The 15,391-nt window shown below is 44.7% G+C and overlaps 1 protein-coding gene across 1 annotated transcript in view; it reads right to left on the minus strand.

Moving 5' to 3' along the window:
- The window catches only part of ADGRF5 (adhesion G protein-coupled receptor F5), a 78,233-nt gene that overhangs the window by 31,716 nt on the left and 31,126 nt on the right, over positions 1-15,391 (minus strand). The window contains exons 4-10 of the mRNA XM_002919003.4: positions 13,918-14,088; positions 11,858-12,034; positions 11,619-11,725; positions 10,259-10,317; positions 9,274-9,416; positions 5,612-5,833; positions 4,106-4,309 (exon numbers count right to left, since the gene is read on the minus strand). Of these exons, the coding sequence (XP_002919049.2) occupies positions 4,106-4,309; positions 5,612-5,833; positions 9,274-9,416; positions 10,259-10,317; positions 11,619-11,725; positions 11,858-12,034; positions 13,918-14,088 (1,083 nt within the window). The remainder of the gene's footprint in view (positions 1-4,105; positions 4,310-5,611; positions 5,834-9,273; positions 9,417-10,258; positions 10,318-11,618; positions 11,726-11,857; positions 12,035-13,917; positions 14,089-15,391) is intronic.

Raw genomic sequence — 15,391 nt, forward strand, 5'->3', positions numbered from 1 at the left:
AGTGAGGAAAAGTGGGGGATGGGTTTTAAAGCTATTGTCATTACCAGAAAACAGTTCTTGTGGCAGACTCCGTGTATTCAACTCTGTCTTAAATGTTTACATTTATCATCGTGGTTTTTTCCTCCCCGCAAAAGCTTTGTAAAAATCGGTACCATTATCACTATTTAACAGACAAAAGTAGGAGTCAGTGAGGGGACCAGCCGGTCCTGCCTGCATCAGGAAGAGGACACATGGCACAACCGGGATTGTGGCTTTTCAGGATGAGGTAATGTCTTTGAGGAGAGCGTGGGTCTAAGGACAGAAGACTTGGCTCAAGTCCTTTTTTTTCTTTTATCCAATTCCACGGGTGTTCCCACAAGTAGAGGAATCACTATTTAAAATCGGATTTATCCGTGGCTCATTAGGAAGACATAGGAACACATCGAGAAACACCAAGGAGGAGAGAGAGCAGGCCTGAGGGGGGCATCCCTTGCTCCTGTCAGGGAGATTCTGGGCCACACACAGAAAGCCTCAGTGTCTCATGTGTAAAATAAAGAATTGGACTAAATGCATGGTCCTCACAACTCTCTGCCCAATAAAGTCTCCTGTGAAATTTAAGAAAATATGCCACTGCCTGCGATGTGGAGAGCACAGGCAAAAGAAATGCAGATAAAGTTAGATTTCCTTACAACCTGCAGCCCATGGGCAGGCAGAGTATACCCTTCCTCCAGGCGCTCCCCATCTTCATGTTAATGCCTTGCTAGAGGAGAAAACCTTAGCTTGACAATAGTCAGGCCTCCAGGATCCTGTAAGTCTTCTCTAACATATGAAAATCCTTCTGGAAACTTCCTTTGTCTTTACTTCCCCCAACTCCAAAGTGTACAATCAAGTGCCCCTCACGACCCCAGTGCAGCCATCCCTGCCCAGGGGTCCTGTCCCCGTGCTTTAATAGAACCACCTCTTAGCACCAAAAACCATGCAAGAATTCTTTCTTGGCCGTTAGCTGGTGGATCCCACTTCAAACCACATCACCTGGAGCCCACGCACAGAGATCCTGACGTCGCTGCTCTAGGCTAGAGCTCTGACAGCTGGTCTGTTGAATAAGCCCCTGGGGCGGCCCTCACGTGCAGCCGGGATGGAGAACACTGCCTCTGAGCCTGCTGTGGACCCCTTCCAGCTGCTTCTCTACTTAGGGCTCAACTCAGCCCCATGAAGCCAGCCTGCCTCTANTGACCCCAGTGCAGCCATCCCTGCCCAGGGGTCCCGTCCCCGTGCTTTAATAGAACCACCTCTTAGCACCAAAAACCATGCAAGAATTCTTTCTTGGCCGTTAGCTGATGGATCCCACTTCAAACCACATCACCTGGAGCCCACGCACAGAGATCCTGACATCGCTGCTCTAGGCTAGAGCTCTGACAGCTGGTCTGTTGAATAAGCCCCTGGGGGCAGCCGGGATGGAGAACACTGCCTCCGAGGCTGCTGTGGACCCCTTCCAGCTGCTTCTCTACTTAGGGCTCAACTCAGCCCCATGAAGCCAGCCTGCCTCTAGTGGCACTTCCCAAGTGCCTCGAAAACCACCGGCTGATCTGCACTACTAAAGAAAAACTAAAGAAAAACTGAAGAAAAGTCTCCCTTCTTTATATCTTACCGATGCCCTGTTCGGCTGCAAAAAAACCAAACTAAACCCAAACAAAACAAACCCATTTGAGACAGCACGCAAGCACGCACGGTAACATACGCTTAAACATTTCAGGGGGGCAATCAGGAAGACAAGGAAGGGGACCACGGCGTTTGGAGCTTTTCCCTCTCGTGTCTCCTAAGGTCTCAGCCAAGAGGGAGCTGGCACCCTCTCGTAAAGATTCAGTTGTTTTACGAATCCTCCGCGATCGTGGGGCCTCGGGAGTATGGTAGGCGGGGCCGCGAAGAAGTGAATGAACTCATTTGGGAAGTGCTCTAACTTGTGGGCAAGGAGGGAATTAAGGCTCCGTTAGTTTTTATCATCACACTGCATAACAGCTACAGTGAGACTACGAAGTCTGTTGTGTTCATTTCCCGCAGCTGTCAAGCTAGCTAGTACTACACCGGGCCGGCTAGATGCTGCACGAACAATAGTAACCATTACCACCTCTACTCTTACTATCACTGATACAATGACTTTGTACCATTTCCATTTATAATATTAGTTGCTGCCCGATGAGTTGAAAAACTCCAGGAAGCACTGCCCCCTCCCCATTCGAAAAAGACCACCCTCTTCACGCTGGAAATTCTGCCCCTGTTGGTTACCTTCTTTCTGTCTTATCCCTTGTGTTTTGAAAATGAAATGCATCTGTGTCTGAGATGAGGCGCTCCATTCAGTTTCTCATGCTTTGGAGTGAATTATTTTGCTAGATTGTCTCCTACTGACCTGAAACAATGGGTGCTAAAGAACCCATGGAATTTAGAGAGAGAGAGAGAGAGCTTCAGAGCAGGGGCTGAGAGGGGAGGAGGAAGGCTAGGTGCGAGAGGGCAGAGGCTAAGTTCATCAGAGAAGGAACAGAGAGTGCAGATCCCCAGGCGGCCAGCCCTGTGGCAGGAAATCCATTGTTCTGTAACCAGGTCACCCGCACTGGGCACCAGGAATGTCTGAAACAGCGGTGACCACAGAGAGGTCTCTGAGCATCTGTACTGCAGACTTCCTTGTTCCTCTGCCAGAGCGTGAGGTTTTCACCTCTCGGAGCTCAAAGTGTATTAAGTCCCTTGCAAGGGAACTTTGCAAGATCTTTCTCCCATCTGGCAGCTCCTCCAGGGTGCCTTCACCTCCTCTTCCTGGAAAATCAGGGAAGTGACTAAATGTATCATGTGTCAACATTTTCTACAGTGACCAGACGCCTTTCCCATTCTTTGGAGTTTTTAAAACAAAATACAGATGCAGCAGGTGAAATGGCTTTGCAAACAGATGGGCTCGGGAAAAGGCGCGCGTAAACTAATCACTATTTTATTTTTTTTGGTAACTTAATAGAGCCTGATAGCAAAGACTTTTTACCATGAAGCCTTACCGCACTGATGTATTTCACAGGTAAAGCCACATTTTACTTTAATGGTTTTTTTGTGTAAAGGTGAACACGTGAAGCTGTCATTTCTTAAGGAAGGATTGGATCTTGTTTGTGAAATTTCTAGACAAAAATGTCTTTTGCTTCGGAACAAACTGTGCCAGGCCAGCCTGCCAGCCCTGGCTCCTCGGGCATGGCTAAAAGAGTTTTGCCAAGGCAAACACTGGTCTTGTGAAATCAGACCTGAGGTAAGTCTGTCTTTACCTTTCTTTTCCTTTTGTGACAACTTGGATAAGTCAGTGTAGACCTCAATTTCCTTATTTGCAAATTGGAGGCAAAAAATGCCTGCTTCAAACTCGTGATCAGGGTTAAATGTGATCCAAAGTGATCACATATTTTTAAAACATTGGTTAATCATAAACTGTTATACAAAACAGAGTCAGTATTGCTCTTTTAATTTATTATTATCATTCATCAGTATAAACGGGAGGGTGGAGAACTTCCGGTAATATCTCAGATCTAAAAGGAAGCCAAGCAGGATGAGAAATTGACAGTGAACAATTGAGAGACAAACGGGTCTACACAGGGAGATTAAAACACACACACATGCACACGCACACACACACACAAAACAAAGACACAGAATTAGGTGATACAGAAGGATGTGGGACAGAGATGGAGACATGAGAAGGACAGACACCAAGAGAACAGACCCAGAAAGAGAAGTTCTGAGTCAGACTTCCATGGCAAAGACCATGACCTCATCCTTAGCTCTTTGCTAAAAATGATGAGAGAAGGAAGGTGGGGGGCCAGCTTTTCTATAGGCAGGAGATACTGTGGACCTAAGTCATCAGGTCTTCTCAGCCAGGATCTTGTCTACAACCCAAGCATGACATTCAGATGCATATATTTTTGGAATGTTGTTCTAGAATAGCTAAGCTGGAGCTGGCATCAAGCCTAGTTACGTTTTTATAGTCTGAAGTTTTGGGGGGGGGGAAGCCGTCTGACATTTCCTCTCTCACCCAGTGCATCTCCCTTTTTTACTTGGCCAAGAGGCAAAAACATATATGCAAAAGGGCATCACCCAACATTCTTACCTGGAATGTTTATTTTCCCCTCCTGCTTCCATTCTATTGCGCTCCAATTAGCATTAATCTCACTGCAGCAGTTCAAAGATACGGGATTGTTGTCGCACGTCACCTTCATTTCTTCAGGTGCCGAAATTCGGAGGGGCAAGACATCTATTTTTTTTCTGGACTCATATTCAAAAATATCTAATGTCAGCTTGCAAATATATTCACCTGCATAGAATACACAAATTTTTTTTTAAGATTTATTTATTTATTTGAGAGAGAGAGAGTGGGAGCAAGGGAGGGTGGGGTGAGGGGCTTGGGCAGAGGGAGAGGGAAACAGAAAATCCCAGCTGACTCCTTGCTGAATGGGAAGCCTGATGTGGGGCTCCATCGCAAGACCCTGAGCCAAAGCCAAGAGTTCGGTGCTCAATGGACTGAGCCACCCAGTCGCCTCTACAAATGCATTTTTTATTATTACGTATATGGGATTCCTTAGAAGATTGATAGCCTCATCTCATGTGTCCTGACAATACTTCCCGAAGCATCCTTTTCAAAAGCATCCAAGACTTGCTCTCAAAAACCCTAAAGAGACATTCAAGAAGCACAGAAGGTCAAAGCAGATCATTCCTGATGTCACAAGATAATGAGTACAGAGAGGGTCTAAGGAAGGAGCAGAGATCTCAGTCTTTGCTAATAAGAAAAAAGGTGTGGGGATGGAAGAGGTAGAAAGGAAAAATTGGAAAGCCTTGGAGAATTAGAAGGTCATGGATGATTTGGGCATTCTATTTAACTCTGCGGCAAAATCAGAATCAACAAAGATGTAGCAGGACCAACTTCTCAGTCAGGGAAAAAGAGATGCTCCCGCTGGCATCTGGGTTACAATGGGGTTATTCAATTCTAGAGTATCCACTTCTGCTGCTGCGGTTGTTGGGGAAGGAGAGCGGGAGGTGGGAGAGATTACAACGGAATCCAAGAAAACCGCACAGCCGGTGATGGTTACGTTCACTCTCCTGCGGAGGGAGACAGTCTCACAGGCGTACACATAGGTCAAAACTCATTAAACTGCACCTTTAAATATGTACAGCTGATCGTATTCGATTCCACCTCAACAGAGCTGTTTAAGAATTTTTAAAGACTAAAAACAAAAGTCGGATTTTTGTCTCACTTTCCAACTCATAAGCCCTTGGTAAATGTGGAAATCTGTTTTTGTCTCCAAGGATATATTTGCTTACTCGTATGCCATGGGATTCATTTTTAATTTTGAAACATTGAGCCTGGCGACTTCTTTTCAAAGAGGACAACATATATATATATGATATATATATAAAACATATATATCATATATATAAATCATATATATATAAATCATATATATATAAAACATATATATAACATATATATCATATATATATAAATCATATATATAAAAACATATATATATATATATATATGTACATGTTCATTCCATGGCTTGCTTCTTTTTGAGCTCTTTGTTCCTTTCCCCACACCCGTTCTTGGACGGAAACCCACCTGCATCGCCCTGAGTGATGTTGTAAATTGTGAGGCGCGATACTGAGGTCATGTTGTTGAGTACGGTGGTGTAAACCGAGAATCTGCTGGTGTTCTGGACGTCAGAGCGCCTTTCAATGTGGTGCCAGGACACATTAGAGGACAAAACTTCGTTTTCACACACCAGATTCACCGTGTCCCCTTCAAAAATGATTTCTGGGATGATGGTGAACTTCGTTTCATCTGGACACCCAAAGAGAAGGTATTAAGATCCCAAAGCAAAGAAACGGAATTCATACTACCCACTGGACACCACCACTACGTGGGGCTGTGGTGCTTCTAGAAGGAGGCAATGTGTCCTTCTCATTCCACCCCAGGACAGCTGGGGTCTGAGGCCCAAAGTGTTGCCACCTGCCAGATACCAGGGATAAAGCTTCCAGGTTAGAGTCTATGCACTTTGTTGGCCTCATTGGTGTAATGGAGGTTCCAAAGCTATTTTCAATATTTCACATCGTCTGGTAGAAAATGCTCACTTGCTTATACAAAAGCCACAACAGCTCATTTAAACCTCAAGTTTCTTTGCTACTGACTCAATATCAACCGCCTTTTGCCAATAACAGGTATCTTATACCTCTGAAAGCTCTGTTGTACATCTTTGATGAATTATAAATGGGAAAAAATAATTTCTTGTAAGAAAGTCTGTTATGAATTAAGAATTTTTTTTAAAGACTTCATACCCATAGGCCCTTAAGAAGGAGAACTTTATAAACACACAGGTCCAGAATTGAATCCTGGTTCTGTGCCATACATAGCTGTGTGGCCCTAGGGAATTTACTTAGCCTCTCTGAGCCTCAGCTCATTGTCTGGAAAACAGGAGTAATAAGAGTTAAAGAAAGGTGATTGGGGAAATAGTAGTCATTATTGTTTTCATAGTACAAATCTGGAGCACCATGACATTTAGTCATTTCACAGATTGAAGTGGAACACAACATTCGCTCTGTGTGTGTGTTCATGGCTGTCCTTTGCTTACACAACACGCAATTTTTTCCCTTTAAGCCATGTTCCTTATTCTACATCCTCAGGAATTAATTGCACGTGTTGAGGAAATCAGAGATGCTGGGTAAGGATGCTCTATGAGGGCTGTTTTGCATGGGCTCCATGCTCAGGCCAGACCCTCTCCATATTGTCATCACGGGAGCACAGCACCATAAAATTAATTTGGGGAGCTATGATGTTCTAGTCAAAATAGCAAGGGATCTAAATATTTCTTATCACTTTTTTTAGGCTCCTGAATAAAACAAGATTTTAAAATATCACACCCAACTGTTAAGAAACAAGGCCTCCTAGGACTATTTAATGTACCAAGCTGACTCAAAAGTCATACAAACTTACATTACTTACTATGTGTTCTTGAGCAAATTATTTACCCTCCTTCTGCTTCTAGTTCTTCCCCTGTAAAGTGGAGATAACAGTACCCATCTCACAGGATATGTGTAACATGCGGGGCTTAACACAGAAAAGATACAATAACAATGTGTCTCTTTTCATCATCACTACCGCTAGCAATAATGATTAGTGAGACTGCCGATATCATGTGGTTATATGGCATTGACCATGAATTTAAGGGCAGTGATTAAAGAAAGGGGCATTCTGATTAAGTGCCCCTGCTAATTAATCAAACTTTAATTATTTTGAGGATTACTATACGACCAAATAAATAGAAATATTCCGAACATGGATTGCCCTGTGCCCTTGGTATTTCATAAAGATTTCAAATAACTTTCTGATACCAACTCGTTCGTTCAGCTTTTTTGTCTTTCTTGTTCTCTTCCTCTCCGCTGCCCCCAAATATAATTATAATTAAAGCAGAACAAAACCCAGTCTCTTGACCTTTTGGACAGTTATACTCAAGCAGGATGATGGGGGAGCTCTCCTGCAAAATGCACATGACCTGCGTTCCTGTTTATTGTTCGGAGGCTATGCATATCACAGAATTGTTCCGGTCTGCCAAAGAGGACAGAGACGATGCAGACACTCTGTAGAAATGGTGTTGAGCGCCGTTCACAATGACTTCATTGTTCTTTGGAAGAATAAGCCACAAACTCCAAAGCGCTTTTGGGAACCATGCTGTCAGCACCATGTATCTGGACCGATGGTCAGTCGCTGATCAGTAACACCGCTGGATACTGATCCTTCAAAAGGTTGACTGTCCTCAACACAATTGAAATTTGGGGGGAGGGGTAATCATAACCGAAGCTTACCTAGACTAGAGCCTGATGTTCTTCCATGCCCCCCCTTCAGAACCATAAACATAAGGAATTTTGGGGGGTAAAACATGTGTTGGGTGGGGGTGGTGGTAGGGGTCGGGGGGGTGGCATTACTGGGTGCCTTCCATGGGAGCCACTTCCTTTAATTTTGCAGTTTTCACCTCTGTTATTAATGTCTTATACATTCTGAATTTTTATTGTGCTTTTTCTCTTGTTTATGTTTTAGCACCTTCTTACGATTATGTACGTATCTTTCAATATTTTGTTTTTAAAAATGATCTGGTGTCTAACACTACCAGAGAACGTGAAGACAAAACTTACAAACCTATCGTGTGGATGGCTTAACCCCTGAGAAGGGCGCCCTCTCTCCCAGGTGTGCCTGCGACAGTCCTTTCAGAGCCCTCCCTGCTGGGGGACAGTGTCGCTCCAAAGAGGAACCACCTTGAGCCCGGACCTGCGTTAGCTCGAACATCCGCCAGCAAATTCTCACCTGCCAAGTCTCTGCGCAGCCGGCTCTCCTATTTCCCAAGTAACAATATGTCCACGCATCTAATCCCACAACAGAACACAGCTCTGTGCCCATTGGTAAAATGGGGGAGAACATCTAACACCCCAGGATTTTATCACTGCTCTATGTGATCCCAAGCAGGGCTTCTCAAACTTTTCCGTGCATCAGAATCACCTGGAGGGCTTGTTGAAACACCGATCGGCCCTGGTTGGTCTGGGGTGGCCCTAAGAATCTGTATTTCTTTTTTTTTTTTTTAAGATTTTATTTATTCATTCAACAGAGAGAGAGACAGCCAGAGAGAGAGGGAACACAAGCAGGGGGAACAGGAGAGGAAGAAGCAGGCTCCCAGTGGAGGAGCCTGACGTGGGGCTCGATCCCAGAATGCCAGGATCACGCCCTGAGCCAAAGGCAGACGCTAAACGACTGAGCCACCCAGGCGCCCCAAGAATCTGTATTTCTAACAAATTTCTAGGTGGTGCTGATGCTGTTGGTCTGGGGGGCACACTTAGAGAACTCCTGCTCTAAAATAACAGTATCAGTTATTTAATATCAGTGCATTTCTTGAATATCCCAACCCCACCACGATGTCAGTTTTTGGATGTTTGGGGCCTTCTAATTAAAAAAAAAAATCCATAAACCCAGATGGTTCTGTGACCCTCTTATAAAGTCTCTCTCTCCTGCAACCCCCCCCCCCCAAATGCAGTGACATTGGCCTGGTTGGAAGGCTCTGCACTGGCTCCTTAGATGGGGAGGGGTGGCCACATAAGCCACTGTGCCTGGAACCACACAGTCTCTGTCCGTGGAGGGCATGGTAATAGAATTTCCTAGTTTTAAGCATAAAGATAAATACCATTACTATATCTAAGTAAAATCCACGTATAGGAAAAATGTGGGGATGTCCTACTTACTGCTAGTAACTGCTTGAAAGGAGCTGTAGTCCATTTTGTAGGTCTGATTAAGGTTCTGCATTACTTGCTCGTTTGCTTTATGCATTAATTCGGGGGATGGTGTTGTAGTCTTGACCTCATATGTCACAACCACACTTCCGGGCCTGGATGGAGATCACTCAGTTCAGTAAGGCAGTAACTGACCTGGAAGAGTCTAGATCCTTACGGTTTATTTGTATGGGAGAAACAAAATGGCAGGAACAGCCTGGGTACTTTTACCTTCAACGGTTCACTCAAATCAACCTGTTAGTAAGCTCTAGTTGGAAGCCTGAGGCAAGGCTCGCACCCTCAAATGTCTGCAGACAGGTAACATAAATGAACAAAACAGCCAGACAGGAATGAGTGGAGTGAATCACAGAAGCTGGTCATAGGGTGGCAGGCACAACGCAGAGACTTGTCACATGGCCATGCAGGCCCAGGATACCAGATACGTTGAATGTCCAGTGAAGGCAAAATCCTGACTGTTCCTGAATATTCCTTATTTTTAAAATTGGCAACTAACTTTTTGAAGCCCTGAGCTAACCAGCTCAGGGCTGCCATGGTGCCACGGTCCCACGCCACAGCAGCGTGCAACTGTATGCTCGTGGCTGGTGGACGACTTCTCTTGAATAAAGGCATCGCGCATGACATTATTTCATTTTTATATCTCAGAACTCGCTAGACTGCAAACTTATCCCATATCTGTTTGCAAAGTTCTTGCACGTGTAGAATAAACACAAGGCTTTCGCTCACCTTCCATCTAGATAGGTTCATCTCTGTAAGGAGCAACTCTCTGTTCTCAGCATCGCCTCCCTCTCTAAGCCCCAGCAACCCAGCATTGTCTTCACCTCCACCAAACTGCTCTTGTTGAAAGCCCCACATGATGCCCCTCTAATGGGCTTTTTCTTCTTCACTAATGTATTGGTCTCTGCCACTGGGTAGAAATGACCCAATTATAGCTTCTTACCTGAACCCTGTCACAGTCACCAATTTGAAGCCTGGTAAAATACTGTAACCTTTCCAGAACTGGAAAACAAAAGTAAGACAAGTGTCATTGTATCAAGGTCCAGTGAGAGAGAAGTCAAAAGATTTAAAGCAGAGTAAAAAGCACATATTCAGAGTAAAAAGCACATATCTTTCTCCTATATATTTCCAGCTAGATCTTTCTCCTATATATTTTCTTAGTGCTGGAACAGACAGATTTTTGAAGAAGTAATTCCCATCTACCTATGTCAGGCTGGGTTCTCTGAGAAGCATACACCGGATTAAATGTGCAAAAAATTCTACTCAGGGAAATGCCTAGCGAAGAAAATGGGGAGGTTTCTCCACAAACCAACCCACAGGAGATTCATTTTGATTCAAATCACATTTGCAGCTAGATGTTATACGCTAAGCACCGTGTGTGCAGAGCGCCGTGCCAAGTACGCAGATGGGTGGGATCTGAAGATTAATAAGCCACTCTCTCTTTCCTGCGAGGAATACAATTGAGTGTGCGGTGTGTGTGTGTGTGAGGAAGCTTCTCAGGCTGTACAGAACCATTACATGCCAGATAGACAAGTCAGATGTCCAAGAGCTCTTCGGCATTTCAGCATGGCGCCCATGGAAAATGGAAATAATTTCTGCAGCGTAGAAGGGTAAGCGGAGGCGCTCCTGGCCTGAGGCAGGGCCTTGGCTGCCCAGAGAACTAGGGAAATCATTATCTCAGGCCACCTGTAATAATCCATAGCACACCAATTGCGAAGCTCTACTCCAAACGAGTTAATTCAAGCAAAGCATTTAGGCTCAGATGAATTAATCCAATATAAAACACTTAGTATAATGTCTGGCACACAGTTAATGCTCAGGGAATAGTCTCTATTTTTATATAAGTAAATTTAAATCTGTTGTAAGCGAGACTGCCTCGGTACCTCTAATATAGAATGGTTTGAAACCCTCAGTACCAGCCCTGGCCTGATGTGCCCTAAGCATGGTATGGGCTTCATCCAGGCGGTGTATGAAGACAAATAGAAAAGCACCATCAGGCACTTCTAGCCAGGCTCTTGGCCCTCTGAATAGGATTCAGTGAGTTGATGCCACCAGATCTTCTCTAAATCAATTCTACTCTGGGAAGAAGTTCCACTTATAGGTCAGGCTGATGTCAAATCAGCCCCTGAACACTATTTGATTCGAGCACTCCCTTATTCATCATCCCAGGGGTATAGGAATAATTTTGATGTCCACGTTCATAAATTTTGACAGATCCAAGCGAATTATCCACTGGAAATGCAACAGATTCAGTTCAGCCCAAAGAACTCGTTGGTTAAGAAGTTCCCGGGGCCAAAACCTACCGCTGTTTCCAAGTCAGTCTTGTAGGACCTGTAGAGAGCAGAGGAAGTGTTCCTGAGGTCTTCTTGAAATCCCACATTGAGTCTGACTGACATTCTTAGCGTGACATCTGTTGAAGAAACGCAAGGCAATATTTTAAAATCTCATGTTAGCAAGTGAACACACAGAGGACACAGAAACATTTGGGAGTTGATATCAAATAGCCACTCAACAAGGAAACATTTCACAAACAGGTACTTACCTCCCTGGAGCTGGCAGAAAGGTCCCTTGGGAGGTAGTCCTTTAAGGCAACCGCAGCGATGCCCTGCGGGGGCGCTGGCATGCTCTTGACAAGTGAGATTTTGGAGGCACCTTTCCTGAGGCCACCTGTAGCCTGTCTCACAGGAGCACCAGATTTCATTTCCAGTAGGTCTGCAGACTAGCATTAACCAGAACAGTGAGAAGGGAGAAGGTGGTCACCATCTTTACATTTCTGGACTGTAAGTATTTATACTTGCAGAAAATCCTAACTTGACTCCATATTGCCATCTGGAAGGTTCAACAGTATTACATGAGATTCACGTGATTCCCAAGATGCATCACCATGCTATCAGGCATGGCCACCTAAAGGATGATGGCTTTGACTGTCTCAGGGGATGCCTACAAGGATAACATGATGAGCAGATTCCTGGATGTGAAGTGTATGGTAGCCAGTTTCCAGGATGGTCCCTGTCCACCCCTGTTTTTGAGTATTGACACCCTCTGTAACTCCCTCTCATACTTTACTTGTCTTGGTCTGTGCGAGCAACAGAATAGGGTGAAGTGATGATATATCATCTCTGAGATTAGGATATAAAAGACATGGCAGCTCTCCTCTGTGATCTCTCTCTCCCATCTTTCTCTCATCATTTGCTATGGGGGTAGCCAGCTGCCACTGCATGAGGATGTGTCATGGAGAGGCTGACATGGTGAGGAACAAAAGTCTCCAGCCAACAGCTATGAAGGAGCTGAGTCCTGCCAACAACCACATGAGTGGGCTTCAGAGTGGATTCGCCAGCCCCAGTCAAGCCTTCGGAGGATTGCCACTCTGGCTCACAGCTTGACTACGACCTCATACAACCTGAGCCAGAGCCATCCAGATAAGCTCCTCCTGAATTTCAGGCCCACAGAAACTATATGAGACAATAAATGTTTGCCGTTTTAAGATGCTAAGTTTTGGGGTAATTTGTTAAGCAGCAATAGGTAAACAGAGTACAAAAACGATTGTGCCTTTTACATTTCTAGTCCAATGTGAACAACCAAAACAGCTTCTAATCCCATTGGGGACATTGGAAAATGCTCCGAAAACAGAGTACTTTGAATTTATTTCTAAAATTCAATCAAAGCCAGATCACTGGGAGCTGTCTATTCTAGGAATCAGCTCCTAGGCAAAGGCTCACAGAGTGACTACCCAACGGAAAGCCGTCAAATCATTGTTCCTGAAACAGGAGGGCCCCCCAAGCTCTCGTGAATCCGTGAACACTGATGCAGTTCTGTGCTTCAGCATTGGTGGGAAGGGGCACCCAAAGGGAGCTATGAAGCAACCATTTCAGGTTCCACTAGCATATATTAAGAATAAAAATTGGAAGGCCTAGATGATATTTATGGACTATTTGAAATATGAGAATTCAAAAAAATTTTGAAAAACAAGAATTGTATGTTTGCCTCCATTTTAGAATCATAAAATGCAACATCTGTTAGTGCTTGCAAGACAGTAACTTTGTTTAGGACCAAGGGGTCCCCTATCATAGCTTCCCAGGTGAGGGTGCCTGAGAAGTAGGACACCTAACATAACCTCAAAAAGGAGGCAGTGACCAGAATGTTCAGTCCCATAGCCTGGGGGTTTCTATATTATGTCTAGCTTCCAATGCAGACATGTATCTGGTTTCTATTTCCTGACCTATGATGCCAGAATGACGGGAACTCACCACTTATTAATACCTGAACCAGTCCTTGATGTACTTACTGAATACCCAGAGGAATGGGTCCCAGTAGTTTGTCACGAGGGACCTGGCAGTATCTTGGGACATATTTTGTGACAATTGATACACAAACCACCAAGCAAACATCTGGCCACCATTTGAAATAAGGAAACTGGCTGTAGAGTTTGGCAATAGGGGCTTCATTCTGGAAGGCTGTGAAGTCATAAAATCATACCTCAGGTCTTTCTGGGTCATCTCACTTGCCTACTAAGCACAATCTTCTCTAATAGTAAGGAGTGCAGACAGCCTTTCTCCTGATATGCTCAGCCCTCCATTCTGAAGCAATGGGTCTTTGACTCACCTGTTGTCACCTCAATGCTTAAAATGTTGGCGGCTTGGTCAGTGCTGTTCCCTTGAATTGGGAAACTGAGGCTGTGCAAGTAAGCTTTGATAGGCTCCAAGAAGGAGGCATTTTCAAAACTGATCTCCACATCAACGGTGTACTCTTCCGCGGCTGGGCTGCTCGAGGCGACTGAAAGGAAAGCACAGGAAGCTGTGAGAACTCACCGCGGGTGGCAGAGGGGGACAGTGGTGGACAGTTCAACATTTAAAAGCAATAATGGGACTATGTGGATGCTGGACATGTCAGCCTTGAGGGATTTCTAATGAACCTTTTTAGAGAAAAAGAAGTTTGTCAGTTTACAGCACCAAATGTCCCCCACATGGTGTTCCCTCTCTCTATGACTTCACCATTTATTTATGTATTTATTTATTAAAGATTTATTTATTTATTTAAGAGAGAGAGAGAGAGAGAGAGAGTGGGGGGGTGGACAAAGGGAAAGAGAGAGTGAGAGAATCTTAAGCAGTCTCCGAGCTGAGTGCAGAGCCCGATGCAGGGCTTGATTTCAAGACCCTGATCTCAGGATCCTGATCTCAGCACCTGAGCCGAGACCAAGAGTCGGATGCTTAACCAACTGCACCACCCAGATGCCCCACGACTTTACCATTGAAAGGAGGAAGGCAACCTATTGTCTGGTCTCAGTGTAGTGGTCTCTGGCCATTTGAAAGAGTCATAGGCTAAGTTCAGGACTTGTCCTTCCTCTCTATTCTCTCACCCTCTTTGGTGTCCAAGGTCAAGGATTGCTGTGTTGAAACTGGACCGGAAGGGGCAAGAATAGAAGCAGGGAGACCTAGCAAGTGGACCTTGGCAACAGTTGAGACAATAAAGCCATGGTCCTGACTCAGAGGAATGAGTCAGCGTGTTTCCAACACCATTCATGTGACATGCGTGTATTTTGAGATCTGACCTATGCATGGCTTGAAGACCTCCGGGAAAAGTCATCCAGTTAATTCCCTTTGCTCTTCGCCTATGCACACAAGATGGGCTCTTAGTTCTTACTGTGTATCTCTGGCATCCAGAACATGACAGGTACTCAATGAAAGCAAAATTCACAAGTTAGAATGTAAAATAAAAGGTGTCTCCAGCTCTTCATTGCCTTTCCAAATTGTCTCCAGGCTGATTGACTGTCTGGTGTCCTAGAAGCATTTGATGTCCAACACATACCCGCCACAGGCAAACCAGAAAATATACATACCAGAATGTTCTTTCATAGTTTCCTCTATGACATCATGTCTGGTTCACTAGTTGTAAGCTTCTCAAGGACAGGAACTATTTCCTTCAGTTCTCATAGCTTTACTCCACCTGGCATGGAGCTCACCACATAATAAATATATGCCCAATCAGTTCTTGTTAAAACTGTGACCCTCTTGAGAGAGCCACACATTCACCTCTCTGTCCCTGCCAGAATCTCTGGCTCATTCTTGGCTGAAACACA

The sequence above is a fragment of the Ailuropoda melanoleuca genome, chromosome 19 (genome assembly GCF_002007445.2).
Source record: "Ailuropoda melanoleuca isolate Jingjing chromosome 19, ASM200744v2, whole genome shotgun sequence".
Lineage (NCBI taxonomy): Eukaryota > Metazoa > Chordata > Mammalia > Carnivora > Ursidae > Ailuropoda > Ailuropoda melanoleuca.